At 51.1% G+C, this 27,613-nt stretch overlaps 2 protein-coding genes and 1 long non-coding RNA gene across 9 annotated transcripts; 1 reads left to right on the forward strand and 2 right to left on the reverse strand.

The window, feature by feature from the left end:
- Positions 1-712: 712 nt before the first annotated feature.
- LY6G5C (lymphocyte antigen 6 family member G5C) lies at positions 713-4,779 on the reverse strand. Its single transcript, XM_054491569.2, has 3 exons — positions 4,292-4,779; positions 3,142-3,309; positions 713-1,147 (listed from the first exon to the last, which is right to left on the reverse strand). The coding sequence occupies exons 1-3, from the start codon at positions 4,410-4,412 to the stop codon at positions 984-986; spliced, it is 453 nt and encodes a 150-aa protein (XP_054347544.1). The 5' UTR covers positions 4,413-4,779; the 3' UTR covers positions 713-983.
- On the reverse strand, positions 713-27,613 carry ABHD16A (abhydrolase domain containing 16A, phospholipase). 7 transcript variants are annotated; one of them, XR_010126832.1, is made up of 24 exons: positions 27,205-27,467; positions 26,129-26,185; positions 25,205-25,271; positions 24,873-24,959; positions 21,201-21,286; positions 17,600-17,673; positions 17,263-17,385; positions 16,040-16,154; positions 15,815-15,916; positions 14,762-14,825; positions 14,303-14,352; positions 13,809-13,932; positions 13,243-13,347; positions 12,950-13,013; positions 12,478-12,534; positions 12,270-12,332; positions 12,053-12,129; positions 11,870-11,968; positions 11,726-11,772; positions 11,411-11,526; positions 5,718-7,869; positions 5,218-5,446; positions 3,142-3,309; positions 713-1,147 (listed from the first exon to the last, which is right to left on the reverse strand). XR_010126832.1 is itself a non-coding variant. In XM_054491567.2 (20 exons), exons 1-20 carry the CDS (start codon positions 27,463-27,465, stop codon positions 11,443-11,445), a joined length of 1,806 nt encoding a protein of 601 aa, XP_054347542.2. In that variant the 5' UTR covers positions 27,466-27,613; the 3' UTR covers positions 11,191-11,442. The 7 variants fall into 7 exon arrangements, 1 of the variants encoding a protein (XP_054347542.2); XR_010126834.1 differs by lacking the exon at positions 5,218-5,446; XR_010126835.1 differs by lacking the exon at positions 5,218-5,446 and having other exon boundaries at positions 713-1,218.
- Positions 7,959-15,584, forward strand: LOC129038489 (uncharacterized). The gene is made up of 3 exons (XR_008503167.2): positions 7,959-8,645; positions 10,554-14,190; positions 14,957-15,584. It is a non-coding gene; the product is annotated as an uncharacterized LOC129038489 (long non-coding RNA).

The following is a 27,613-nucleotide window of genomic DNA, read 5'->3' on the forward strand; positions in this document are numbered from 1 at the left end:
GGTCAACCTGGAAGACACCCTCAGAGGCTGAAGAACTTGGCCCAGAATTGAAGAGACCAGGACTCCAATAGGTCTAACATCTCTTTGAGAGTGGCCTTCTCGGCTCAGGGGGTGACTCACGCCTGTGATCCCAGCCCTTTGGGAGGGCAATGCAGGCAGATCACTTGAAGTCAGGAGTTCGAGACCAGCCTGGCCAACATGGTGAAACCCCGTCTCTACTAATAAAATATAAAAATTAGCCAGGCGTGATGGCATGTGCTTGTAATCCCAGCTACTCGGGAGGCTGAGGCAGAAGAATCACTTGAACCCGGGAGGCAGAGGTTGCAATGAGACAAGATCACACCACTGCACTCCAGCCTAGGTGACAGTGAGACTGTCTCAATAAAAGAGTGGCCTTCTCACCCACCTCCTTCTACCTGGGCCTGGTCCTTTCGCAGCCCCCTCCCACCAACATAGTCCTCTAAACCCCCCCAGCCCCCACACAGCTCTGGTCTGACAGCACTGCCGAGGATGCCCACTAACTTTCTGGCGTTCACCATAGGAGGGCTTTCATTTCCTCTTCCTCTTTTTGTGTCTAGAGCAAATCACATACCAAGGCAGGACAAGAGCACAGCTCAGCAGAGCTGGGGGTCCCTTACTTGCCCCATGGTAGGGCAGTTAGGCAGGTGCACCTCCCTCAGCCTTCACCTCCACCAGAAGAAAGACATACCAAACAGTTTGCACACAAATTTATTTGGGAGAAACATCCAGGGACTAGGGACAAGAGAGGAAACCTGGTGGGCAGTGGGGCTGGGGGTGCGGAGTAGGAGTAAGTGTGCTGAAGGGCGTCAACCAAGAGGAAGAGCCAAGGCTGGGGTCCAGTGGCTGGAGGGAGGCAAGGAGGGCTGGTATGAGGGACTAGAAGTCCTGGCCAAGCCCAGATAGAAGTCAGGAAGGTGGCTGGAAACTGGTGGAATTTTACACCAAAGGTTGTTGCAGTCACACTAAGGAGTATAGAGCCCTCTGTTTTGAGGGTCATTGCAGAAATCCAGGAAGCAGCATTGAGAGAATATCCAGAAGCCAGACACCGGAGAAGTTCGGGTATTTGAACAATCACTCATCTGCTCCTTACTTCGGCAGTCACTCACCATGATGTCAGAACCGCTGCCTGGGGAGGGACAGTGGGCACCAGTGATATGGAAGTCCCCAGGAAGAGCCCCAAATCCTCTCATGCCCGCACTCATAAGTCAAAAAAAAAAAAAAAAAGAAAAGAAAAAGAAAAGATTCCTGTAGTTAGGCGTGGGTGGACATGCCCAGTGTTCACCAGCCAAGGAACTCCACTGAAGTTCCCATGCAAGGCTGGAGGAAAAGACCCATATGAAATGTGATGGTTGGAGGGGAGTTGGGAGTTACTGAGCCAAGTGAGGAGAACTAGCACCATAGGACCATGTGAGAAAAAGCTGGGAAATGTTTTGGAGATTGGGTGGCAGGAAGGAGGTGTATTGTCATTTATTTTTCAGACCAAAAGTAAGAGAGTAAGATGATGTCTGCTGCTGTTATATGTAATAGAGAAAAATCTTTGTGCCTGCATCCCAAGAAGTCATGTTCAGGGATGTTTGCTGCTGCCCTGCTTGAGAGAAATGACCAAAATGCCCATCAATAGTGGGATGGGGAAATCAGCTGTGATATGCCCATGCTATGGAGTAGTACACAGCAGGTCAATAAAACAAGGAAGCTGTTTACAAACTGATATCGGAACATTCAGTTCCCCTGACTGTTAAATGTGGAATAATGTTTACAGTGGGGTGCTACTATCTTGGTGGGGGAAGAGGTGAAAAAATAGTAAACAGCATATTTGTGCAGGGTGGAATGTGCATAAAAGATTGCAGGAGGGATCATCCGGAAAGTAAAAAAAGTGGTCACATGTGCAGGGCAGCCAGGCGGGTTAGGGTAGTGGCGGGAAACTTTGGTTTGATGGTATTGTACACTCTGATATTTGACCCATATCTGTGCATCGGCTATGTTAAAAGGGTAGTAAGAGGATTTGAACACAGGCAGCTGTATGCAGTGGTTGTTGAGAGCACCATCTCTGGAGCCATCTCAAATTCTGGCTCAGCATCTGTGAGACTCAGGCAAGGTTATGACCTTTCTGCACCTGCTTCGTCATCTGTCAAATGCAGATAGTAATAATACCTGCCTCAGTGGATTGCAAGTGTTTACAACAGTGCCTAGCACATATTATGTGTGACGTTTTTGCTAACTTAAGAAAGGTGGGGGGTCGGTGGAAGAGCAGGCATCAGGAAGGAGTCAATTTTGAGCGAGGGAGATGTCCAGTGGTCAACGGGATATGAGGAGAGCGGTTTGACATAACATTCAGATTCAGAAGGAAGTGGTATGTGGCTGCTGGTTGAAGCCAGCAAAGCAGATAAAATCCTCTGAGTACATGAAGTGGGAAGACAGCTAAGGACCAAACCTTGGTGAACACGAACCACTAAGGGTCAGAGAGAAAACACTCCATGAAGGAGACTGAAGAAGCAGTGGAGGATGCAGGAGAAGAGCAACACCAGCAGTAACTGCAGACAGATGGGGGAGCAGACAGCTTGAGGACAGGCAAGGGCACCTGGAGATCTGGAGGGTCCCTGTCAAAGCTGCGCACCTTGATAAGGTAGAAGCTATTCAGCTACAGGTTGAGGAGAGAAGGTTAGTGGAAGTGGAGACAGAGTGTGGCTCTGAAGAAAAGGGAAGAGAGGCTGGGCACGGTGGCTCACGCCTGTAATCCCAGCACTCTGGAAGCTGAGGTGGGTGGATCACCTGAGGTCAGGAGTTCCAGACCAGCCTGGCCAACATGGTGAATCCCCATCTCTACTAAAAATACAAAAAATTAGCTGGGCGTGGTGGCGTACACCTTTAATCCCAGCTGCTTGGGAGACTGAGGCACAAGAATTGCTTGAACTGGGGAGGTGAAGGTTGCAGTGAGCCAAGATTGCACCACTGCACTCCAGCCTGGGTAACAGAGCAGCAAAAAAAAAAAAAAAAAAAAAAGACAGGATTGGAGCAATGTCTTATGGGATTATGGGAACAAGACTTGAGGTGCGGCTTAGGAGGCTGAGAGAGTTTCAGTTTGGGAGAGTGCTGGGCCCATGACAGGAGAAGGCCACTTACTGTTCTTTATGTGGAGAGTGATGCAGCTGCTGCCAGCCGGGGTGAGGCAGATGTCAGATCCCAGAAGGCACCCTAACTCCTTGGTCTCCAAGAGGCATCGGTAGCAGCGCAGGTATTTGGGGAATGGAAGTGGTTGAGGGGGTTCCCAATTGACAGGAACAAACTTACCTAGAACACAGAGAAGTGCTGACCCCACTCACACCCCATTCTACCTCACACCCCACCACTTCCTGATTCCAGGCCACTCAACCCCACTGCTCACTCCCTTCCTGTCTCAGAAAACCATCAAAGCCCCAATTCTCTGCTTCCTTCCCCAACTGCATACACATACATCCCCCTTTTCTTCTGGTCCTAAGGCCAGACCACATGTTAACAAGTCCCCAGACCCAGCAGAGCACTTGGTGTGAGGCAGAGGTAAGTGCGAAACCAACACTTTGAATCCTATGTCTCTGTGGCTGGTGCTTTACAGCCAAGTGGGGAGCCCAGCAGGCTGGACTCAGTCTTGTTCTATCCTGTGGATTCTGGTTTTCTCATCCAGCACACTCCCTAACCCTCCCTATTCTATGTTGCCCTCAGATCCGGAGAGGATTCCTTCAGTATCTCTATTCAGGTCACTGCTGTGAAGTGAGACAGCCCTGGGGTGGTCACTAGAAATCTCCTTCAGAGGCTGGGTGCGGTGGCTCACGCCTGTAATCCCAGCACTTTGGGAGGCCAAGGCGGGCAGATACCTGAGGTCAGGAGTTCGAGACCAGCCTGGCCAACATGGTGAAACCCCGTCTCTACTAAAACTACAAAAATTAGCTGGGCGTGGTGGCTCATGCCTGTAATCCCAGTTATTCGGGAGGCTGAGGCATGAGAATCGCTTGAACCCGGGAGGTGGAGGTTGCAGTGAGCCAAGATCTCGCCACTGCACTCCGGCCTGGGAGACAGAGCAAGACTCCATCTCAAAAAAATAATAATAATACACTTTAAAAAACTTCAGATTGCACATCAGTCCATGAGCAGGCATTCCCTATCAAACCCATCCATCCCATCTCTCCTCTTGCATGGGTTTACCTGAGCATCCTGGACAGATGTACCCAGACACTTGGTGTCTGTGGGTTTCTCCATCCAGGCCAGGAGACCCTTCTGAACCCTTGGAGCCACTTACCAAACACCAAGCTCATCATGACCAGCACTATTAAGAGGACCGTGTAGAGGGCTTGGGGGCTGCTGTGGAAGCACAGGGGACCCAGACTCTGGCTCCCTGCAGGGCCTGCCATAAAACGCATGACTGCCTGCTGGCCTCCAGCTTGGGCTTATATTGGTGGAAGAGAGGTTGGCCAAGAGGAAGGAAAGAGTCAGCACCAGCTCAGGGTGGAAATCAGTGCCAGACCAGCCAGAGGGGCAGAATGTTCTCACCCACAGCCACTCTGGGGCATAACATCCTGCTTGAGGGCAGGGGACCAGCAATAGGGGAATGAGAAAAGGAACTTTCTTTCCTATTAATTGGACAGATGTTTATTGAATCACTGCATCAGGTGTTGGGGATACAACCCTGCACAGTCTCCACCCTCAAGGGCACAGTCTAGTAAGGGAGACAAGTCAACCAGCAATGATGTGGGGAGGGCAGAGTGCTGCCAGAAGCACCTCAACAGTTAAACCACTGACCAGAGGGATTTCGGCAGAGGAGTAACTTGATCGGATTTCTGTTTATAAAAGATTGCCATGGCTGCACATTGCATTTGGGTCAAGAGTGGAGGCCGCCGGGAAGTAGGACGCTATTCCCGAGTCCGGTCACAAGATGGCGGACTGGTCCGGCAGAAGACGGGAAGGGACGAGGAAGCCGGGTTAATGAACCTGAGATACAGTTAGAAGACTGGACAGATTTGCTGTTGGACTGAACGAGGGGTGAGGGAACAGGGGTAGGCTTGCACAAGGAAGTGGTACCATTTTCCAAGATAGGAAACATGTGGTCTGTCTCAAAAAAAAAAAAAAAAAAAGCAAATAGGGGGTGCCCAGTCCCACTTCTCATACCCTGGGGACACCTGTCATACATCCCAAAACAAGGACACCTGGATCCCAAGCGATACGTACTCAGCTCAGTGTCCCCTTGGGGTTCCAGGAACCCAGCGCCTTCCCCCACCTCATCCTTTTTCCTGCCCCGCCTGTGCGCAGCTGCGGCTCAGTGGGCCTGATCTCCGGCTCAGTGGGCCTGATCTCCGGCACCCACAGAATCTGGCGCTGGGCGTCCGCTCTCCGCGCCTGACCGCGCCTCAGAACTCCGGTAGGACGCAGGGGTGGCCCCCCGCTCAAGCTCTGTTCCCTGGGGAAGAAACCTGGGAAGTGCGAACCGCGTCGGGACCCAAGCGTCTGGCCCCAGCGGACATCCGGAGCCCGAGGCGGCTCCCCAGGAATGCGGCTCCCCAGGAATGCGGCGCCGTAGCGCCACTCTCCCTCCCAGGCGAATTCTGGAGACCGCGGCCCCAGGCGTCTCACCCATTTTCTCCGCTGGGGACCCGCTGGGCTCCCCAGCCTCGCCTACTCGGTCCCCACCCTACCAGCTCAGTCTTGACTCAGAGACTCAGGGTTTTTACTTTTAGGATCGTTGGGCTGTGGGTTAGGGGCGGAGGGGGTCCTCAGCGTCCAGGAACGACACCACCTGCTCCAATTTCCCGTCTGGAGGTTCCGGTCGAGGCTCCGAACTCGGGTTCCCTGCTACCTCCCAGACTATTCAATAATTATCCAGTCTCAGGATGATAAAGGGGAAGATGGGAAGAAACAGACGGGAGACGCCCGCCCAGAAAGACTGCGGGAAGAAAGAAATTCGAGAGGAAACAGCACGCCACTGAGCGCCTCCCAAGAGCCTTGGAATGAATGAATTTAAAAACTATATTAGGGCCGACTGCGGTGGCTCACGCCTGTAATCCCAGCACTTTGGGAGGCCAAGGCGGGTGGACTACCTGAGGTCAGGAGTTCGCGCCTAGCCTGGCTAACATGGTGAAACCCCGTTTCTACTACAAATACCAAAAATTAGCCGGGCGTGGCGGCGTGCGCCTGTAATCCCAGTCACTTGGGAGGCTGAGGCAGAATTTCTTGAACACAGGAAGCGGAGGTTGCAGTGAGCCGAGATCGTGCCATTGCACTCCAGCTTGGGCGACAAGAGCAAGACTCCATCTCAAAAAAACCAAAAACAGAAACAAAAACGAAAAACTGTATTAGGCCGGGTGCAGTGGCTAACGACTGTAACCCCGTTACTTTGGGAGGCCAAGGAGGGAGGATCTCTTGAGCCCAAGAGTTCGAGACCAGCCTGGGCAATATAGCGAGACCCCATCCCTACAAAAAAAAGTTGAAAAAAATTAGCGGGGCGTGGTGGCGTGTGCCTGTAGTCCCAGCTACTCGGGAGGCTGAGGTGGGAGGATCACTTGAACCCAGGAGGTCGAGGCCACTGCTGTCTCAAATAACAACAATATAATACTTTAAAAATAAAATAAATTGGCCGGGCCCAGTGGCTCACGCCTGTAATCCCAGCACTTTGGGAGGCCAAGGTTGGGGGATCATTCGAGGTCAGGAGTTCACAACCAACCTGAGCAACATCGTGAAACCCCGTCTCTACCAAAATTACAAAAACATTAGCCAGGTGTGGTGGCGCGCGCCTGTAGTCCTAGCTACTCGGGAGGCTGAGGCAGGAGAATCTCTTGAACCTGGGAGGCAGAGGTTGCAGTGAGCCGAGATCGCACCACTGCACTCCAGCCTGGGTGACAGAGTGAGACTCTGTCTTAAAGAAATAATAACACAAAATAAATTGTATTAGAGAAAAGCCAGAGTAGTGGAGAACTGCGGAGGAACGCGGGGCACCTACATAAATGTCCTGAATGAATGAGTGCACAGAGTGATAGACAAAAAGAATCAGAAGGCCGGGCGCTGTGACTCACGCCTGTAATCCCAGCACTTTGGGAGGCCGAGGTGGGCGGATCACAAGGTCAAGAGATCGAGACCATCCTGGACAATATGGTGAAACCCCGTCTCTACTAAACATACAAAAATTAGCCAGGAGTGGTGGTGCGTGCCTGTAGTCCCAGCTAGTCAGGAGGCTGAGGCAGGAGAATCACTTGAACCCGGGAGACGGAGGTTGCAGTGAGCCGAGATGTCGCCATTGCACTCCAGCTTGGCGACAGAGTAAGACTCCGTCTCAAAAAAAAAAAAAAAGAATAAGAGACCCAGGGCTCCTCTTGAAGCAAAGAGGGCAAAGGGCAAAGGGGAAGCACAGGGGAACCTCATGGCGCCCTCTGAAGCTCCCTCTCGAATATAATCGCAGCGAAAAGGCCAACGACTAGAGGCTTTGCGAGGCTGAGGCTGGGCTTCGGGAGGGGATCGCCCTGAGAGGTCCGGGAGGACTTGCTCTGGAATTCAAGCGACCGTGGGCCTTGAGGGAACCGGGGGGCAAGACACTCCCCCAGCATTCGCGGAATATTTCCTCGAATTATTTCGGGGAAGGGTGACGCCGGGGCAGGGTGGGGCCTTCTTCGGAGGGGGGGCGGCCTCCGAGTAATTAATCCCTTCTTTGTTGCCTTTTGCTCCTCTCCTGTGCACGCAGCAGGGCCAGCCCAGGGCGCGCTAAGAGTCCAGAGAGTTCGTTTCCATGGTGACGGGTTCCGCGAAGGTTTTCCTGGGGTGAAGAGGCAGGGCGTTGAAATAATCGCCATGGCGACAGCAGCAGATGACGGTATCCCTCCTGAGTGCTCCTACCTAGAGTTAAGGGATACCTGAGGGTAAGCAACCGAGTGACGAAACAAAGAAGGCGGGGCCTGAGGACAGAACGCCAAGGTTAGGGGAATGGAGCGAGGCAAACGAGGGGCGGGGCTGTAGATGACCCGGCCGGGAGAGGGCCATGGTTTGTTGGGGGCGCGGCTCGAGACTGCGTTCTAGAGAGGAACCAGAGAGAGGGTCTTTAACCCAAATATAAATGAATGACTGGATTCCTGAAGAATCCGGAATGGCTTGTTGACTGGATGGATGGATGGATGGATGGATGGATGGATGGATGGATGGATGGATGGATGGACGGACGGACGGATGGATGGATGGAAATCTGGCTATCACTGACGCCTGAGCTCCCCACCCTCTTGGGCCCTCCACCTCCGGAGCCCTCACTCGCTTGTGACAGCTGTACGAGAAACACATGCCTCTCCTAGGAGCAAACCCTCAACCCAAGCAGGCAGCACAGAGCCAGTCCAGCACCTCACACTGGAGGCACTCAGGGTGGAGCCTAGGTCGATGAGACGGCGTAGGATGAGGCTTTTTGGCCCAGCTGGGAACCACTTCTTCCCAGGTTTCCCGTCCATGGTCTAACTTTCCTTTCTCCCAGCGCTATCTTTTCTGCTAGTTTGCCCAGCTCTTCAGGGTGCCTGGACTTTCAGGCCTCACCTTGTGTCCAGTATAGCAGGGTCCAGCGCCCCAGCAACTGGGGAGGTCTGCATCTCTGCTGATCATCCCCTGGAACTGCTGGAACTTTGCTATATAGGGTGAGGAGTGGACAGGTCCCACCCCTGGGTGGGGATTAGTTCTGAAAACAAACACAGCTGCTCTGAACCTTATTGCATAGGGAATAATCTGAAGTAGGCTGAGGCCCCTGGGTGGGGGGTTCAGAATTCACATGTTGAGCCTACCTTTCCCTACCCAATTTCAGGTATCTAAGGGCCCCTCAGGTCATCCACTGTTCTCTACAATTACATGCAGTAAGATAGGGGAAAGTGGCAGTAGGGGCAGTTCAGCAGAGTCCCTAATGGCCATGTCCAGGGAGGGGTGTCCTTTGTCCCCAGGGTATGGGAGGTGAGACTGGGCACCCCTATTTGCTTTTTCTTTTTGAGACAGTCTCACTCTGTCACCCAAGCTGGAGTCCAGTGGCATGATCACAGCTCACTGCAGCCTCGACCTACTGTGATCCTCAACCAAGCGATCCTCTTACCTCAGCCTCCAGAGTAGCTGGGAACACGGGTGCATGCCACCATGCCTGGGTAATTTTTAAATTTTTTGTAGCGATGGAGTCTCCCTATGTTGCCCTGTCCAGTCTTGAACTTTTAGGCTCAAGTGATCCTCCTGCCCCAGCCTCCCAAAGTGCTGGGATTACAGATGTGAGTCACCATGCCCAGCTCCTCTTTGCATTTAAGGAGCTTCCCTTAGCTGAACAAAAATTTGGTTTTCAGGGGATTAACTCTTCTGTTGGATCTGGGAGGATGGGATTCAGAACTGTGCAGCTGGCTCCAGAGCTTCATGTTCCACACTTCCCATTATTTGCCCCCTGGAATGGGATAGAGGAGAGGGCACCAGTATCAGCTGTCCACCTGTTTGCTAATGGTGGCGCATTATGGAGCTGTGGTCACCTGCCTCTTCTAACTCCAAATTTGAGGCATCACATCACCTGATTAAGTCTCAGATCTCCACTTCCAGTGGAGACTCAGTATACCTTCCCTTAAGGAGTTGCAGCGCTAATGGGGGCACACACAGCCTCTGCCCTGGGGTTTCAAGAAGAGCTTCATGCACTGGGTTTGGAGAAGACACAGAAATTTAGCCAGAGACTGTATCTAGGACATCAGAACATTGTCGCCCACGTTAAGTATCTTGCTCAAAAGAATGGACTCAGCTGAGGCGGGTGGATTGCCGGAGCTCAGGAGTTTGAGACCAGCCTGGGCAACACGGTGAAACCTGTCTCTACTAAAATACGAAAAATTAGCTGTGTGTGGTGGCAGCTAATCCCTGTAATCCCAGCTACTTGGGAGGCTGAGACAGGAGAATCACTTGAACTTGGGAGGCAGAGGTTGCAATGAGCCGAGATCGTGCCACTGCACTCCAGCCTAGGTGACAGAGTGAGAATCCATCTCAAAAAACAAACAAAAAACCACCCCCAACAAAACAAAACAAAACAAAAATAGACTCAGGGTGATAAACCTTGGGGTCTTTCATCTGGAAAAAAGAAGTTTCCAAATGAAGAAAGTGGCCATCGGCCAGGCACGGTGTTTCACACCTTTAATCCCCAACACTTTGGGAAGCCAAGGCGGTTGGATCACCTGAGGTCAGGAGTTCGAGACCAACTTGGCCAACGTGGCGAAACCTCATCTTTACTAAAAATACAAAAATTAGCTGGGCATGGTGGCACATACCTGTAATCCCAGCTACTAGAGGGGCTGAGGCAGGAGGATCGCTTGAACCTGAGAGGTGGAGGTTGCAGCAAGCTGAGATTGTGCTACTGCACTCCAGCCTGGGCAACAGAGTAAGACTCCATCTCCAAAAAAAAAAAAAAAGGCCAGGCAACAAACCAATGGGTGGAAGAGGGACTCATTCACTGTGTTCCACAAGGTCCAAAGATTAGAGATAGATGGAAGTTATAGGGAACCAATTTCCTCAGGTACAACCTAAGCATATTCTCCTAACAGAGCCGTCCAAAAGGCAAAGTATGGGTCTGAGAAGACATGAGTCCTTGGCACCTGGCCCTCAGTCCCTGGCAGGGCCTGTGTTTGTTGAACTGCAAAAAGGCTGTGAGGACAGAGACTTGATGACATGGCAAGGTGGGTGTGCAGGGTTTGCTGCATAAGACATGGGGAGCAGGCCCTTCCTCACTCTTCTTCACGAAGATACCAAGAGGTGAGCAATGAAAATTGGGGGTACTGCTAGTAACATCATGCAGGTTGAACCCGGAAACCAGTAGAAGCACTGGGTAGATGAAATCGGATCCTAGAAAGCTCATGAGCCATAAGCAGGAGGGGGCAACCATGGGCTTCTGGGGTGGCTGTATGCAGGAAGAAATGAAGGAGGCGGGAGGAGCCAGGGAGGCTGCACAGTTGTGATAACAGTAGGCACACCAGGGAAGGGGGAGGTTTGGGGACACGCTGCCTGAGGATAGCTCAGGTTAGGGGCTGAAGGCCTAGGGGGACACAGAGATGGGAAGGGTTAGATTAGCTAGATTGTCTAGAGTTAGGGTTTCCGAAAGACCAGCTCTTTGGGGCCTCTGCTCTCCCCACTACCTGCGCCTGGCTCCCTGGACACTTGAGAAGTTATACAATTAGCCAGATAGTAGAAAAAATACCTTTTTATTAATTATTAGGAATAATTCATTCATGTAATGCAGGATGTATGTTGGAGAAGGTTAAGTACAGCCACATGAATGAGGGGAAACGTGCAAGAGGAACAGTGGTGAGAAGGGGGATGGTCCCCCACTTTCCACAAACTATAAACAGCAACATGAACACAGAGAATCACAAATAAGAGGGTCTTTCCTCATGTCTCCTCTCACCCCATTCTTCCATAATGAGTCCCAGTTGGTCCCTAGAGGTGCCAGGGCATCTGGAAGTTCTGGGCTGGGAGTGGGGTGCAGTGAGTGGCCTCAAAGTTGTGCAGATGCTTCCAAGCCTGAGGAAAGGTGGGACAGGTGGGGTACAGAGCACTGTTGGGAGGGGCAGCCACTGGACTCCCTCCCCACCCTCCGCTTCCACACCCACCACCTACTCTAGAAAAGCTGCCACTTCCAAGGCTTATAGGGTATCCCCAGTCCCCCTATGTGAGCCCTGGCCATTCAAGAACCCTTCCCACTTCCCACTCCTTAGCTCACCAAAAACAAAGCCAGCTGCCGCCGTCCATCTGCACTCATGTCCTCCCCTGCAGAGAGGAGGCGCTCAAAATAGGCCACACATCTGGGTATTCATCCCCTTCCTAGGCCCTTCCCACCCCCTCTCCTGCCCCAGGAGCTCCTTACCCACGCTCCAGGGGAAGTCGGGCCCGTGTTCTGCCTGGTAGGAGCGGAGGACAGACAGACACCAGTCCTCTTCCACCTCCCATCGGCTATAAATTGAGGCTGGTCAGGGAGAAGAGATGACAGCCCGTCAGCAACCTGACCTTGCTGGGCCCCCGCCTCAAGCCTCACTGGATCCCTTCTCACCTTCCTCCAGCTGTGAGGAGGCCTCCAACCACTGCCTCACCACTCGAAGACCCTCCTCTGCCATCACCCGGGGATACCTACGGAGGAAGTGTCAGGACAGGTCAGGGCTGATTTTTTTTCATTCACCATCCCTGAACCTTCCTCCCTTCTTCCCTGTGCTGGTGTCGGTATCTGTGTGTGTACACTGCCCCCAGCGCACACACACCCTGACTCTCACCGATGCTGCAGGAGCTTCAGCAGGAGGTCATTGCCTCGGTTGGACATGATGTCCTCAGGAACCCTGGGGGTGAGAAGAATGTACCCTGGAGGGGCTGGAGGTTAGGAGGAAGGGTCTAGATACCCGGGTTTCTGGTGGGCAGAGGTGGGAGGGGCAAGTTCCTGGCCATCTCTGGGATTCCTGAGGGCCGAGGTTCCAACGCACTCACGTGGTGGTGATGATCTCATCCTTGGTTCTCCGGATCAGCAGTACAGGACCCTGGTATCTTCAGAGAACAGAGCAGTGGGAAGGGAGAGCTCAGAGGGAGACGGGTGACAACTGGCCCACCCCCATCCCTGCACTGGTAGCATTCTTACCCCTTGCTACAGCACAGCCCGTAACCTAGCCCTTCACTCAGGGGTGAGAAGGAATATTTAAGAATGGGCATGGTTCAGTCTGGCCCTGCTGGGAGACCCCTGCTGTGCCAGGCCTTAACCCTTTGGTTGCCAGATCCTGAGGTGGTCCAGAGTCCCAGGGGACTTGGGAGGGGTTAGGCCAGTTGAGGTGGTGGCAGGATCACTCGGGATGTGAGCCAGTGGCCTTTTACCACCTCGCACTTTAGTACTACTTTCAGCGTTTGAGCGCCCAGCAGAGCTGCATGGGGGGCAGGTGTTCAATGCCGGATGCTGGCCGGCCCTCACCTGCACAGCTGCTCCGCATTGTTTAGATTGAGATGCTGCCTCACGGTCCTGGTCACCAGGCCCCCTAGAGTGGGATGAAGGTGAAGGGATGGCAGAGACAAAGCCCTTGCCCAACATAAAGGTCCTCACTGTTCACGGAGAAAGAAAACTGAGGCCCCCAGACAAAGGAGTCCTCCTGCTTCCAACAATGGGGCGACTTACTCCCCACCCAAGGAAAAGGGAGCCATCTCAGAACAGTTCCCAGTTCCAACCCACCCCTTCCCAGGAAGGGCAGGCCTGGGAGCTGCACTCACTCCAGCTGTCTGGCATGACCTTCAAGGCCAAGGGCACCAGGTCATCAAAGGAGGCATCCAGGATCACAGCACTAACATCTGGGTAGGACATGGCTGCCCACGTGGCTGGTACCAGGGCAGGGAAGAAGAGTAAGAACTGAGAAAGGATCCTTTCTCCCCACCACCCATGCTCTCATCCCACTGACCCTATAGGCCAACCCCATTCCCCCTATGTCATCCCTTGTTTTTTCCTTAACCTACTTCACTTGGTTAGGGAACTATCTGGAGAGGATGGGGATAGGACACTGGAGATAGTGCACTGATGATAACGGGCAGGAAACATTCACTTTCCCTGATCTCCCCACCCAGGACCTGGGTCTGCTTTTCCTTTTAATGACTGGGCACAAGAGGGGAAGGAAAGGTGAAGTGTATGCAAATAGGATAGCTTCCTCCAGGCCCACTCAGAGATTCTACTTCCTCTCTCTTCTTCCTTGAGCCTCCACCCCACCCCATTTCCCCACCTCTCCCGGGTGGGGCTGGGTGGTCATGAATGTGTCTACAGTGGGGGATGGGAGGGAGGCTGGTACCAGTGAAGCCGCCGATGGACCAGGCATAGATGATGATGTCCTGGGGCTGGAAGCCCAGGCGGTGGATGGCAAACTGGACCACCACATCCATGGCATTGGCCTCATTCTGCGGGAATGGCACCCCCTGCAGGAGGAAGGGCAAAGTCAGGAGTGTGTCAGCACCAAAGGCCAGCTCACCTGTCCCTCCCAACGTGGACCCCTCCTGCAGCCACCTATGACAGGCAGAGAAGGTGTAGAAGGGACGGTAGGAGAGGTTGTTCTCTCCAGAAGACGGATGTGTACAATGAGATCTACCTCCTCCTCTCCCGGCAGCCTCCCACTGTGGGGATGGGGGCATGGCTCCCAATGCTGCCTTCACAACCTCCTAGCCCCCAGCCCTCAGGTGAGCGGGAGGCCCTTCAAGAAATCCACAGCCCCTCTCCTCCCTCCAATGGCTGACCAGAGGGAAACAGACATAATTCAGGAAAAGGAAGGGATTCCTGAGATGGTCTCACCGTGCTTCCAGCAAAGCCTGGATGATTCCAGCCCAGGACTGAATATCCAGCTGTAACACAGGGGGAGGAGGGACTGAGACCTTGTGGCCCACACCCTTTTCTCCATCCCTGGGGGAAGGAAGAGCAGAAGTACCCCCCAGCTTAGAGGCAAATAACTCCAAGCCTTCCCAGAATAGGAGATGACACCAGAGGTTCTGAGGTGGCACAGGGAGTGGCATGTGATTGTGTGGGGTGTGTGGTGGGGGGATGGAACAGAATGAAAAGCATAATAGCTAGGGACACAGGCCAGGGGAGGGATGTAAGGTTATCAAAGCAAATGGTGAGTGGACTTTTCCCTAAACCTGAGAGACTCAAAACCTCACCCAGAGAAAGTAGAGGCCAGGGGAGGTCAGGTCAGTGTGGGAGGCAGGGACATTCCCTTCAAAGGGCAGAGATAAGGAGGCTGAGTCACCGTCCTACCTTCCAGGGGCGTGGAGACGCAGCCCACCTCATAAAACCCAGCATTCCCCTCACAGCAGATCACCTAGGAAGGAGGCAGGAAGGAAGGGCTGGGGGGGGCCAAGCTGGGACTGAAAAACTCCCTTTGGGCAGGGAGGGCAGCCCATGAAGAGCTTGGCAGGGAAGAGGAAAGGGCAGGTTTCTGTTTTCTTCAAGGGGAATGGAAGCTTCTCATTCCACACGGTCCATAAGAGGAGAAGCAAAGGCAAAGGGATTACAAATACTCCTCAGAGGCTGACCTGCTCGACCACCCAGCCATGTCCACTTTTCCTTGGAAGATTACCAGCTGGATCTCTCTCAGGAAGGGGACTATGGAGATGTTTTTCCTTTCTAGTTTTCGGGTCTGTTATCTTCTGTGACCATTGCTATTGTGTGGTATGCTGATTGCTCTCCCTATCCCTCTCTGAGCTCCAGTCTTATGGTCAGATAAACTGTAATGCCATGGTGCCCCAAGCTGAAACCCACGAATGGTGGGATTTGCATGAACTCTCATAGCAGATGGGCAGAGACAGGACTAGAACCCAGCTCCCTAGACTCCTGGCTTAGTGCTCTTTCCACGGCTGCTTCATGGAGGCAGGAGACTTTGAGGCCAGGCTGCCTGGGTCTAAATACCAGCTCTACCACTTACTGTGAGGTCCAGGAAAGATTTTCTGTGCCTCAGTTTCATCTCCTGTAAAATGGGCTAATATAAGCAGTACCTATCTCACGGGATTGTTTTGAGAATTAAATATATATGCTTCATATATACATGAGAATTAAATATATATAAGTGTGAAGTGCTGTCAAAGTGGTAACTATTAATATTAGTTTCTGGGGTCCTTGAACGTCTCTCCTACTTCATCTGTTTCTCTATCACAGGGTTTCACTACATCACAAGGTCTTTAGCGTGGAGCCAGGACATGGGATTATCCCCAGTAGTGGTTCCTTCTGGGAGGTGCTATAGCATTGGGGTCCCCAGACCTCTACTGCCTTCCTCACACTCACCCCACCTCTGAGCTCCCTGCTCCCTCTTACCAGCTTCTGTCCCTGGGGCTCAGCTGTCCCCCGCCGGTCTACAAACATGGTGTCAATCTCATTGCCATCACAGGCCAGCAGCTTTGCCCGGCGCCCGTTACACTGAGTAGGGGAGACGCAACGGCCAGGTTGCAAGGGTCAGGAGGCCACATCACAGGGGTGGGATGGGGTGGGTGGGGGTGAGAGGGGAGGGCTATAGGGGATGTGCAGGCAGGGAAGCCTCACCTCTTCCACCAGTCGGGCCTGGCCCTGCAGCAGCACAGGCATGAGGGCCTTCTGCAGCAGGTACACAGAGCCTGGATACAGCATCCGGCGCCCTAGGGTGTGCGCCACCAGGTAGCTGTGGGGAACACAGGTTAACAAACCCCAACCCTGGTGAGGCCTGGGGACTGTGCTGGGGACCATCCCAGCCCTAGCACTCACAGACTGTAAGGCCTGCTTTACCCCTGACCTTCACAGCTTTACTTTCCTCTTTCAAGCCTTAATGAAATATGTACCAGGCTGGTGTTTTTCAAACTTTTCTTACTGCAACCTTTGTAAGATAAACATTTTATATTGTGGCTCAGTGCACACATATCCTGTATGTACAGAATTCTGAGAGTTTTATGATGTAACTTTCTATACATAATAAGTAAATGCAAAGTTATCATCAGATTATGATTCTGTTAAAATATAAGTACAACATATTAAAGGTCCCCAAATAAATAATACTTTAAAAAATGATGGTTATAATTCAAAACCTCAAATATGGCTTGCCTCCCTGACTAATTAGCACACTGTCAACAACCAACCACTAAGTCCACCCTGTCCCTTGGTATTCTAGAAGCTGCCTCCTAACTCCCTGCAAAAGAAAATTCCCAGTGTCTGTTCCACTGTAAGATATAGGTGGTTATTTCCGTTCCTTCTGACATCATCAGTACCCACGACTGAGCTTTATTTGGGATTTACCATGTGCTCTCAAGCACCCAGGCAAGGCAGGAGCCCTTCAGAACATGTTACCTTACTTAATCTCCTCGGCAACCTTGCAGGGCAAGTTCATCACAGGTGCAGACACTGAGGCGCACAGGGGCCCGGAGCCAAGGTGAAATAACAACGGGGCAGAGGGGCCACGATGGGTACACAGATGCCACCAGAGCCTGCCCTAGCTACAAGTGTATGTCCTCCCCACCCCCACCCCACCCCCACTGCTCCTTCTCAGCCTCACTGAAGGAGCTTTTGTTCTTATCCCAGTTCTTCACTTACTACATTTGAGACTCCAGACCTCTCTGAGCCTCTTTTCTTCAAACATAAATATAGATAAAAATGACTTTGCCATAAATGATCTACACAAACCATACGACACTAGGCCCAATGAGTGACAGCTATTTTACAATGGAGCAGCCACTCCCAGAGTACTCCTGAAATGGCCCCTCCACCCTAGTGGGCCTCTCCTCGCTGCTGTTTCCCACCTGGTGATCTGACAAGGCAGCTTCTTAACCCGGTTGAGGAGGGTGTCTGCTGTCCCCCGATGCAGGGGCTCTGGGCGAAGCAGGGCCACACCCTGGCGTGAAGGGCCCCCTCGAGACTCCTTCCTGAGGAAGGGAAAGATGCAGGGAAGGATGGGGTCAGGAGCAGCAAGCTGGATGTCTGAGGTCTGGAGAACAGTGGGGTCTAGGAACAACATAATGGCATTGGAAGGCAGGCACTGTGACCTGAGAGGGCATGGAGGTCGGGAGACAGGGCAGGGCAGAGATTTTCTGGAATGGTTCTAAGGGGAGGGATAGAGCAAAAGAACGGGGGCCTCACCGGCTGCTGGGTTCTTCCCAGTGGAAGTCAACTGGCCAGCTCCGGAAGTCAAAGTTGTAGTTGGCAAGCTGCCTCTGCAGTGGGCACGAGAGGAAAAGGGGTACTGAGAACTCAGGGGAGGCTCTCCTACTCACCCTCAACAACACCTTCGTTATCAAGGGGTCTGAGCCCCACACATCATGGGGAAACCAAGCAGAAGCAGAGGTCAATACCCTCCCAATTCTCAGATGGAAAATTCTAACAGGACCAGAAAATCAGGGGAGATGGTATGCCCCATCAGGTATCAGGACTGACCTGTCTGCCCTCTTCCAAGCTAAGAACCTAACACTCTGCTTTTCTAAAAAACTAAGCCTGACCCACCCCCAGGAGGAGTGGCTGAAGGTGCTAGTGCTTTTGAGTGACGGGGTAGTAGGGGCCGCTGGCTGGTCACAGTCTGTTCCCCACCTGGGTCCCTTATAGGGTGCTGTCTTAGAAGCTTAGAAATCTCCCAGCAGATCACACTGACAGACCCAAGGTTGAGTGAGACAGACAGGAGGGAAGTCATGCCCACAGTGGGCTCCTTTGCATGTGGGGCCACCCCTTGAAGGAAGCTCTGACTTCCATCCTCACAACTACATCCCTTCCTCAACTCCTGCAGCCATGGATCAGTGTTGCCCTACAGCCCATCCGAGCCTCAGGCCACCCCACTGAGCCAGTCCACATGCCTTTTTTTTTTTTGGGGCAGGGTCTCGTGCTGTTGCCCAGGCTGGAGTGCAGTTGATACGATCATAGCTCACTGCAGCCTCAAACTCCCAGGCCCAAGTGATCCTCCTACCTTAGCCTCTGGAGTAGCTGGGACTACAGACATGTGCTACCATGCCCAGCTAATTTTTAAAATTTTCTTTAGAGACAAGGTCTTACTATGTTGCCCAGGCTGGTCTCCAACTCCTGGGCTGAAGCGATCCTCCTGCCTCGGCTTCCAGAAGTGCTGGGATTATAGGCATGAACCACCTCACCAGCTCCACATGTTTTTTGAGGGCAGTGGGAGCTGTGTCTTTTTTTTTTTTTTTGAGATGGAGTCTCGCTCTGTCGCCCAGGCTGGAGTGCAGTGGCACGATCTCGGATCACTGCAAGCTCCGCCTCCCAGGTTCATGCCATTCTCCTGCCTCAGCCTCCAACTAGCTGGGACTACAGGCACCTGCCACCACCACGCCCGGCTAATTTTTGTATCTTTAGCAGAGACGGGGTTTCACCATGTTAGCCAGGATGGTCTTGATCTCCTGACCTCGTGATCCACCCGCCTTGGCCTTCCAAAGTGCTGGGATTACAGGCGTGAGCCACCGCGCCCGGCCTAGCTGTGTCTTAATACTTGACTGTATTCGTCCCCTACCCCCTGAGCTCCCGGCACTCTATTTTGAGCGTTTTTGTTTTCTGCACAGAAATTTTTTGACATTTCAAAAATAATTTGACTAACAGAGAGCAATAGAAAAATTATACAAAAAGGTAAATGGCAAAACAAAACAAGATGAATAAAAGCAAATTTCAGGCAGGCTTTGCTCAGACCTGCTCTGAAATCTGGACTTAGCCACTTTCTTGCTCTATGACTCCGAATGGGTCACTTAACCTCTTTTTGCCTCTGTCTTCTCACATTTACAAATAAAGGTAATAATGCCACCTCACTCAGCTGTTGTGAGGATCAGAAAGGGTGTGTGCCAAATGCTTCAGCCAGTAGCATAGTACAGGGCATCATTACGCAGCTCCATAAATAGTGTGGAGTAGCCAGGAGTGCGATGATGGTGGTCATAGCTGTTTGATCCTAGAAACCTCCCATAACAGAAAAGAGCTCTATGGGGCCCCAAAGCCCATCCTCAAAGATAATCACAGTCCAGCACCAGCTGACCTGGCATAATTCCCAAGACACTGAGCCCTAGCTTTTCTCCCTCCTGGCACCATGCTGTACTCCCAGGCATAGGAGTGGACATACCCGTCCACCTTGTCCCATCCACAAACAAGGATAGCATGGTATTCAATGCATACAACAAAATTAAACATTCATAGAACTGAGCTGCTGTGATACAGAGAAAACTACCTTCTAAGAATCATTGTGGGCTGGGTGCAGTGGCTCACACCTGTAATCCCAGCAGTTTGGGAGGCCAAGGCAGGTGGATCACCTGAGGTCAGGAGTTTGAGACCAGCCTGACCAACACAGCGAAACCCCATCTCTACTAAAAATACAAAATTAGCTGGGCGTGGTGGCACATTCCTGTAATCCCAGCTACTTGGGAGGCTGAGGCAGGAGAATCGCTTGAACCCAGGAGGCGGAGGTTGCAGTGAGCTGGAATCATGCCATTGCACTCCAGCCTGGGCAACAAGAGCAAAACTCCATCTCAAAAGAAAAAAAAAGAAACACTGTGGGCCAGGCACAGTGGCTCACACCTATAATCCCAGCACTTTGGAAGGCCAAGGCGGGCAGATCATCTGCAGTCAGGAGTTCAAGACCAGCCTGGCCAACATGATGAAACCCTGTCTCTACTAAAAATACAAAAATTGCCCAGGTGCGGTGGCTCATGCCTGTAATCCCAGCACTTTGGGAGGCCAAGGCGGGCGGATCACAAGGTCAGGAGATCGAGACCATCCTGACTAACATGGTGAAACCCCGTCTCTACTAAAAACACAAAAAATTAGCCAGGCGTGGTGGCGGGCGGCTGTACTCCCAGCTACTCAGGAGGCTGAAGGAGGAGAATGGCATGAACCCGGGAGGCAGAGCTTGCAGTAAGCTGAGATGGCGCCACTGCACTCCAGCCTGGGCGACAGAGCGAGACTCCGTCTCAAAAAAAAAAAAAAAAAAATTAACTGGGCATGGTGGTGTGCACCTGTAATTCCAGCTACTCAGGAGGCTGAGGCATAAGCATTGTTTGAACCCGGGAGTTGGAGGTTGTAGTAAACTGAGATTGTACCACTGTACTCCAGCCTGAGTGAGAGTGAGACTCCATCTCAAAGAAAAAAAAAAAAGAGGCCCGGACTGGTGGCTCACGCCTGTAATCCCAGCACTTCGGGAGGTCGGGGCAGGCAGATCGCCTGAGGTCATGAGTTGGAGACCAGCCTGGCCAACATGGTGAAACCCCGTCTCTACAAAAAATACAAAAATTAGCTGGCGTGGGTGGTGTGCGCCTGTAATCCTAGCTACTCAGGAAGCTGAGACAGGAGAATCACTTGAACCCGGGAGGCAGAGGTTGCAGTGAGCCGAGATCGTGCCATTGCACTCCAGCCTGGGCAACAAGAGCAAAACTCCATCTCAAAAAAAAAAAGAAAAAGAAAAAGAAAAAAGAAACATTGTGGAATGTTTCTAGTTTAGCCAGTTCTTGCAGGTGAGGGAGGGGGAAGATTGTTCTAGCAGAATATTCCATTAGAAGTGGCAGGGAGGAAAAATTCCTCAGGTGGACAGTTCACTAATGGAGGTGAGAAGGGATACAGCAATGTGCAAGCAAACACCCAGTGTGGTGGGTGTTTACCACCCTAAAACACACCTCCTCCTCCTGCAGAAGCGTGTCTGGTGCTCTGAGGGACAACTGAGGAAGCTGCTATCAGGCGCCTGTGTGGCACTTTTCCTAGAGCCTCTCACCTTGTTTTCTGAAGACTGGTTCCGATGTGTTGCTTCCAAGATGGTGATGAACTGCCGGTACTGGGGGTTGGTCCAGCGGCCAATGCCTGGTAGAAAAAGGACAGGAAACGGTGCTAGGAAAACTGGGAAGCAGAATGCCTAGGTTTTAGGAAAAGAATTGGAGATGGGCTAGGAGAAGGCCCTGGAGGAAGAAGTGAAAGAAAAAGGAACTGAGGGCATAGGATGTGGAGAAATAGATGTGAGCCAACCCCGTTCCTCCAAATTCAGCAACTGGCTACAGGATGCTTCTTCTCCCTAGCTTCTGCAGTTTGTGTCTTTATAGACGATCCTTAACCTACCATCTTCCAGAACGTTCATTTTCCTCAGTCTTTAAACACTGTCATATAACCTATTATATGACACTATTAAACACTGTCATATAATACTATTCTCCCTTGCGAATATCAAATTTCTCTATTTTTCACTGCCACTCTTCTCCAATGCCACTCTTCTCCAATGCTTGCTTTCTGCCTCTTTTCTGTATATTCTAGCCCCTTGCCGTCTGGCTTCAGAGTCTCCGACTCCTGCCCGTAATTACTTCCTCACTAAATTCCTGACTCTTCCATCCTCATTTTCTTCAACTGTACCACTCAGCATTCTCCCTGTCCCTCAAGATTCTTCCTGCCTCTGCTTCCTGGGCCTATCCTTGACTCCTTCCAATTCCTGAACAGTTCCTCTCCTGCCTCCTTTCTGCTTTCCTTTCTGAAGCAGAAGCAACTCTCAGTGCTGACTCTCTCCTCTCTCTTTTCATTTACACAGTCAGTGATTGCGTCCACTCTCCTTTCACTGCTGAGCCACCTCAAACCCTAACTTCTCTCCTCACTGACTTGGCAGGTGTCGTGTGTCAGGCAGGCACCGTACTACACACAGGAGACTCAGCAGGAAATGAGATACACAGCTCCTGGCTCTCAGATAGCTGGCATTCTGGTTGGGGTGAGGTACAGCCAGGAGAAGACAATAAACAAGAACATTTCAGAGAGGGATAAGTGCTACAAAGAAAATACAACAAGAATGAACCAGAACTTTATGTGTCATCAATGGTAGTCCCCCAAAACGATACGATGAGAGAATGACGTGTGCTGCAGAATGATTTGTATAACATTTATGCCAAAAATGTAAAATGTGCAAAATAATACATACTGCTTACAGGTACCATATTTCATAGATTCTAAGACGTATATTTTTTAACCCTTGAAAACTCTGAAATTAGAATTCATTTTACAATTGATGGCAGCTTAGACTTGAGGAACTGAGGTATATGTTTCATAAAAGTATGTGCCAGAAAAAAAAAACCCACACCAAATGACAATTATTACTTCTGAGCAAAGAGGAAGATGGGACTGAAAGGATTCCAATGGAACTCCAACCCTAACTGCAGTGCTTTAGTATTTTGTTGACAGAAAGCATTTAAAGCAAATATCACAAAACTATATATTAAAAAAAATCACAAAACTACATATCAAAAAATTTAAAAAGCCTTTTATATTTTGTTCTCTGGACTTTTCTGTATTTTTTCTTTTTTTTTGAGACGGAGTTTCGCTCTTGTTGCCCAGGCGGGAATGCAATGATGTGATCTCGGCTCACTGCAACCTCCGCCTCCCGAGTTCAAGTGATTCTCCTGCCACAGCCTCCCAAATAGCTGAGATTACAAGCGCCCGCCACCATGCACAGCTAATTTTTTCTGTATTTTTTCTAAATTAAAAATAAATAAAGTAAAAAATTAAGACAAAACTGAGCAGTGGGAGCTACTTTCAGACAGGGTGGTCAGGGAAGGCCTCTCTGAGGAGAGAGCCCAGCCTTGCAGAGATCAGGGGGCAGAACACCTCAGGCAGAAGGTCCTGGACCCAACTGTGGCCATCCAGCCCTGACCCCACCACCCCCATGTTGAAGCATCGCCCATCACCTGGTTGTCATCTTATGTACCCACTAGGAGTAGGTGATCTGTTCTGCCTCTTTATTTTTTTAAATTGCGAGATATAACATATGTACATAAAACATATATTCAGTTTAAAAAATACAAAGCAAACATTCATGTGACTATCACCTAGGTCAACAAAGAGAACACAGCCACCTCTCAGCAGGGATCTCCCCCATTCTGTACTCCCCCACCCCAGGTAATCACTCTCCTAACTTTTAAGAAAACCATGCCCTTGTTGTCTTCGGTGTTCTACCTCAAACATGCGCATCCCTTTTGAATTTTATATAAATGAAAACATACTGCATACATTATTTTGTGGTTAGCTTCTTCTATTTAACACAACATTTGAGAAATTCATCTGCATTGCTTTTGTTTATCTGGAGACAGAGTCTCGCTCTGTCACCCAGGCTGGAGTGCAGTGGTGCTATCTTGGCTCACTGCAACCTCTGCCTCCCAGGTTCAAGCAGTTTTCATGCCTTAGCCTCCCAAGCAGTTAAGACTACACGCATGTGCCACCATGCCCAGTTAATTTTTTGTATTTTATTTTTTTCGGAGATGGAGCCTTGCTCTGTTGCCCAGGATGCAGTACAGTAGCGCAATCTTGGCTCACTGCAACCTCTGCCTCTTGGGTTCAAGCAATTCTACTGCCTCAGCCTCCCGAATAGCTGGGATTACAGGTACTCACCACCATACCTGGCTAATTTTTTTTGTATGTTTAGTAGAGACGGGGTTTCAACCATGTTGGACAGGCTGGTCTTGAACTCCTGACCTCTGGTGATCTGCCTGCCTCAGCCTACCAAACTGCTAGGATTGCAGGCATAAGCCACTGCACCTGGCTTTATCTGCATTGTTGAGCGTAGCTACAGTTTGTTCATTTTCATTGCTATATAGTGTTCTGTTGCATGGCTATTGCACAGAACTTTTTTTTTGAGACGGAGTCTTGCTCTGTTGCCCAGGATGGAGTGCAGTAGTACAATCTCGTCTCACTGCAACCTTTGCCTCCCAGGTTCAAGCTATTCTCCTGCCTCAGCCTCCCGAGTAGCTGGGATTACAGGCACGTGCCACCATGCCCAGCTAATTTTTGTATTTTTGGTAGAGACGGGGTTTTACCACATTGGTCAGGCTGGTCTCAAACTCCTGACCTCGTGATCCACCGGCCTCTGCCTCCCAAAGTGCTGGGATTACAGGCATAAGCCACCACGCCCGGCCACACAGAACATATTTTATCCATCCTACTATTGGTAGCCACTGGAGTTGTTTCCAGCTTAGGATTATTACAAACAATGTTGTATGCTGTATTCTTGTACATCTATATGTTTATACATGTGCAGGAGTTTCCCTAGTATGTATACACATATAGAATTGTTGTAGGGTATATGCATCTTTTCTAGATAATAGCAGCCAGGCATAGTGGCTCACATCTATAATCCCAGTACTTCGGAAGGCTGAGGTGGGAGGATCACTTTGAGTTCAGGAGTTTGAGACCAGCCTGGACAACATGGTGAGACCCTATCTCTTAAAAAAAAAAAAAGCAAATCTTTTTGTTATTTTTTCATATTTATAACCCAAGTCTTTTAAGGAAAAGATCATGCCTTAAACCATTCTCAATGATTCCCTCTCGGGGTCCATCACTAAAATGTATTTGTACAAGGTACTTAATATTTAACCAGTGACAGTGACAGATAAGATTCAAACCAGGTTTCCTCTCCACCTACCTCGGAGGCAGGCCACACCTGCCAGAAGTAGCAGCAATGTCCCAGCATAGTGAGAAAACGGCACCACTTTGGACAAACTCAAGTAACCTGGGAAGGGAGAGGGACAATGTGAGACCCTCTCCACAATGTCCCTCAGCTCCTCTTTCCAGTTCAGCCCCAACCTCCACCCCACACTCCCTGTTTGGAACAGCCATACCCTAAGAGGAAGAAGATGCCTGATGGAAGAGGGAAGCCAAGCCATCCTCACAGGTCCCCTCTCCTCTTTAGGGAGCTGGCTCATCTGCCAACAACCTGCCCATTTGCTACCCCACCACCTTTGAAATCACACTGACCTTTCCTGTACAAGTAGAAGAAGGCGAAGGGAGAGGAGTAATAAGAGATGGACCAGAATACTGAAGCCTGCAGCAGAGAGACAGGGACAGGCAATCAATACACACACACACACACACACACACACACACACACACACACACACACACACACACACACACACACACACACACACACACACACACACACACACACACACACACACACACACACACACACACACACACACACACACACACACGCCTGCCATTCCAGGCATACACTATACACTCTGAGCAAGATGGACAACCTGAGGGATATCATATCATATTTGGTGTATGACACCATGAATACAGTAGGTGCTCAATATTTGTTGAAAAGTAGTGTGTCAATGTAATGGAGGCTGGGAAAACTTGGTACAGGCTCTATTTTCTTCCTCTGGAATTATGGAAGAATTATGTCTTCCATCTCCAGACATAATTCCATCACATTTAAAGGCAGTCTCTCTGACTACTCAAGTTAATCAAGCCTTTTCAATTGGCCCTGCTCAGGACAGCCCCTGGCCTGGTCCCCAAGAGATGCGCAAACGTCACCACAGGGACTGTGCCAGAAAGAACAGCTGTCCCTGCAGCCAAAGAGGTTAGTTGCCAGGGAGGACAGGTCACTGGGGAACTGCAGGACTTAGCACCTGCAGATGGTCCCAAGAGTAAACATGTTTTCCTTATAGCTCAGGCTGCCCCCAGAGAAAGCAGTGCTACATACCAAAGGGAAGTGCCAAGTATGCACATTTAGAGTGTGTCTGTGTGTCTGTGTTGGAGAGGTCTGCTGCAGAGCCCAGGGCATCCCCCAACCCCAGGGCACTGTTGCTCCCAAGTTAGGGAGGGCTAAGTTCAAGAGGACAGGTGGGTCTGAAAGATGCAGAGTCCCAGATGCCAGGGTAGACATACCAGTGCCAGGATACTGTCAGCATGTTTCTCCAGGGCACGGGGCTGATAGTATGTATCCTGCCAAAACAGATGGCCTCCTTAAGGACCCTGCCCACTGGCAGGTCCTTTCCCTTCCCTTTCAGAAGCCCTGCTGTGTGTCCTCTGGTTCTAGTCTCGTTGACTATCTCTTTTGAGACACCCCTGGCCCCCACAGAAACCCCTCTTCCTCACCCTCACCCTGAACCTAATTTCCCACCCCTGACCATGGGAACAAACCCAGGGAGGTGGATTTGGAAGCAAAAGTGAAAGCAGCATTGGACGATTTTTGCTCCTTTTCCACAGCCTAGTTTCAAATGGATTGCAGGCGCGTGCATGTGGGGAGAAGCGTTAGTTTGAGAAGAAAGAAAAGACACCAAGACAATCTAAGAGGGAAAGAAAAGCATCAGAAATAAGAGTAGTTGACTAAGAAGAGAATGTGGGTAGGAGCGGGCAGTTTGTAGGAGACAGTAACACAATGAGACAACTGATAAAAAGGAAGAGAATATTTAGAACAGCCTACCACCACCCGCCAGCTCTTCAGAATACAATGACTCGGGTCTCCAGGCTAGGTTGGGCGGGGGTTGAGGGGAGGACCGACGGATACAGGATCTGTAAAAGTCATTCTGAAATTCAAGGCGAGGGTAAAGCGAAGATAAAAACGGAGCCGGGGGAGGCACGAAGAGGCACTCAGGAAGAGGAAATTGGGAGTCTGACGGCAAAATCCAACGGCTTCCCAGTCCACGCAGTGTCTCTTCCCCGGACTCCAAGACTCAACTAGGACCGGCACGAACCACGACAGACAGGGTGGGGGGACGCGGCGAGGAAAGAGCAAGGAGTGGCAGTCGGAATGAGAAAGCGGTAAAGAGCGAAAAAGAAAGGAGGCGGCCAGTCCGTAGGCGTGACTTTAACTCAGGAAGCACACAGAGCGCAGACTTCGCGGATAAGTGGCTTGACAAGCAGGCTCCCCTTATTTCCCATTATGGGCACTTCTGGGGAGCAAAAGGCCGTAAAGGGTTTGGACTGTACCACGTTCTTCGGTGGGGAGGAACTCGACTCACCCAGGAGCTGGAATGGGGGGCAGTGACTGCCGTTGGCGTCTCAGGGACGCTGGCCGGGGCCCTTTCAGAGTCCCTCTCCCGGTAGATTTTGTAGAGCCGGGGGCCTAGGACGCAGCTCAGCAGCTTCGCCATGGCCCTGGCTCGGGCCGCTGCTCTTCCAGCAGCGGGTCCCCCTGCCGGCCCCGCCCTCCCTGCCTCTGAGGTGTTGTGTGCCCTTGACGTCAGCCCGTACCGGCTCCGCCTCCGGGCGAGTTGCGACATTTTCAGTGCTTCCTGAGAAGAGTTTCGCTCAGTTGGAGCTACGGGTACAGCAGTGGTCCGAAACTAGTGGAAGGTTTAGGAACGCGGAGAATCAGAAAATTACCGGGCATAGTTCAATAATTTTTTTCTGTCTCATTATTAGCAGACT

This window comes from Pongo pygmaeus, chromosome 5, assembly GCF_028885625.2.
Source record: "Pongo pygmaeus isolate AG05252 chromosome 5, NHGRI_mPonPyg2-v2.0_pri, whole genome shotgun sequence".
Classification (NCBI taxonomy): Eukaryota; Metazoa; Chordata; class Mammalia; order Primates; family Hominidae; genus Pongo; species Pongo pygmaeus.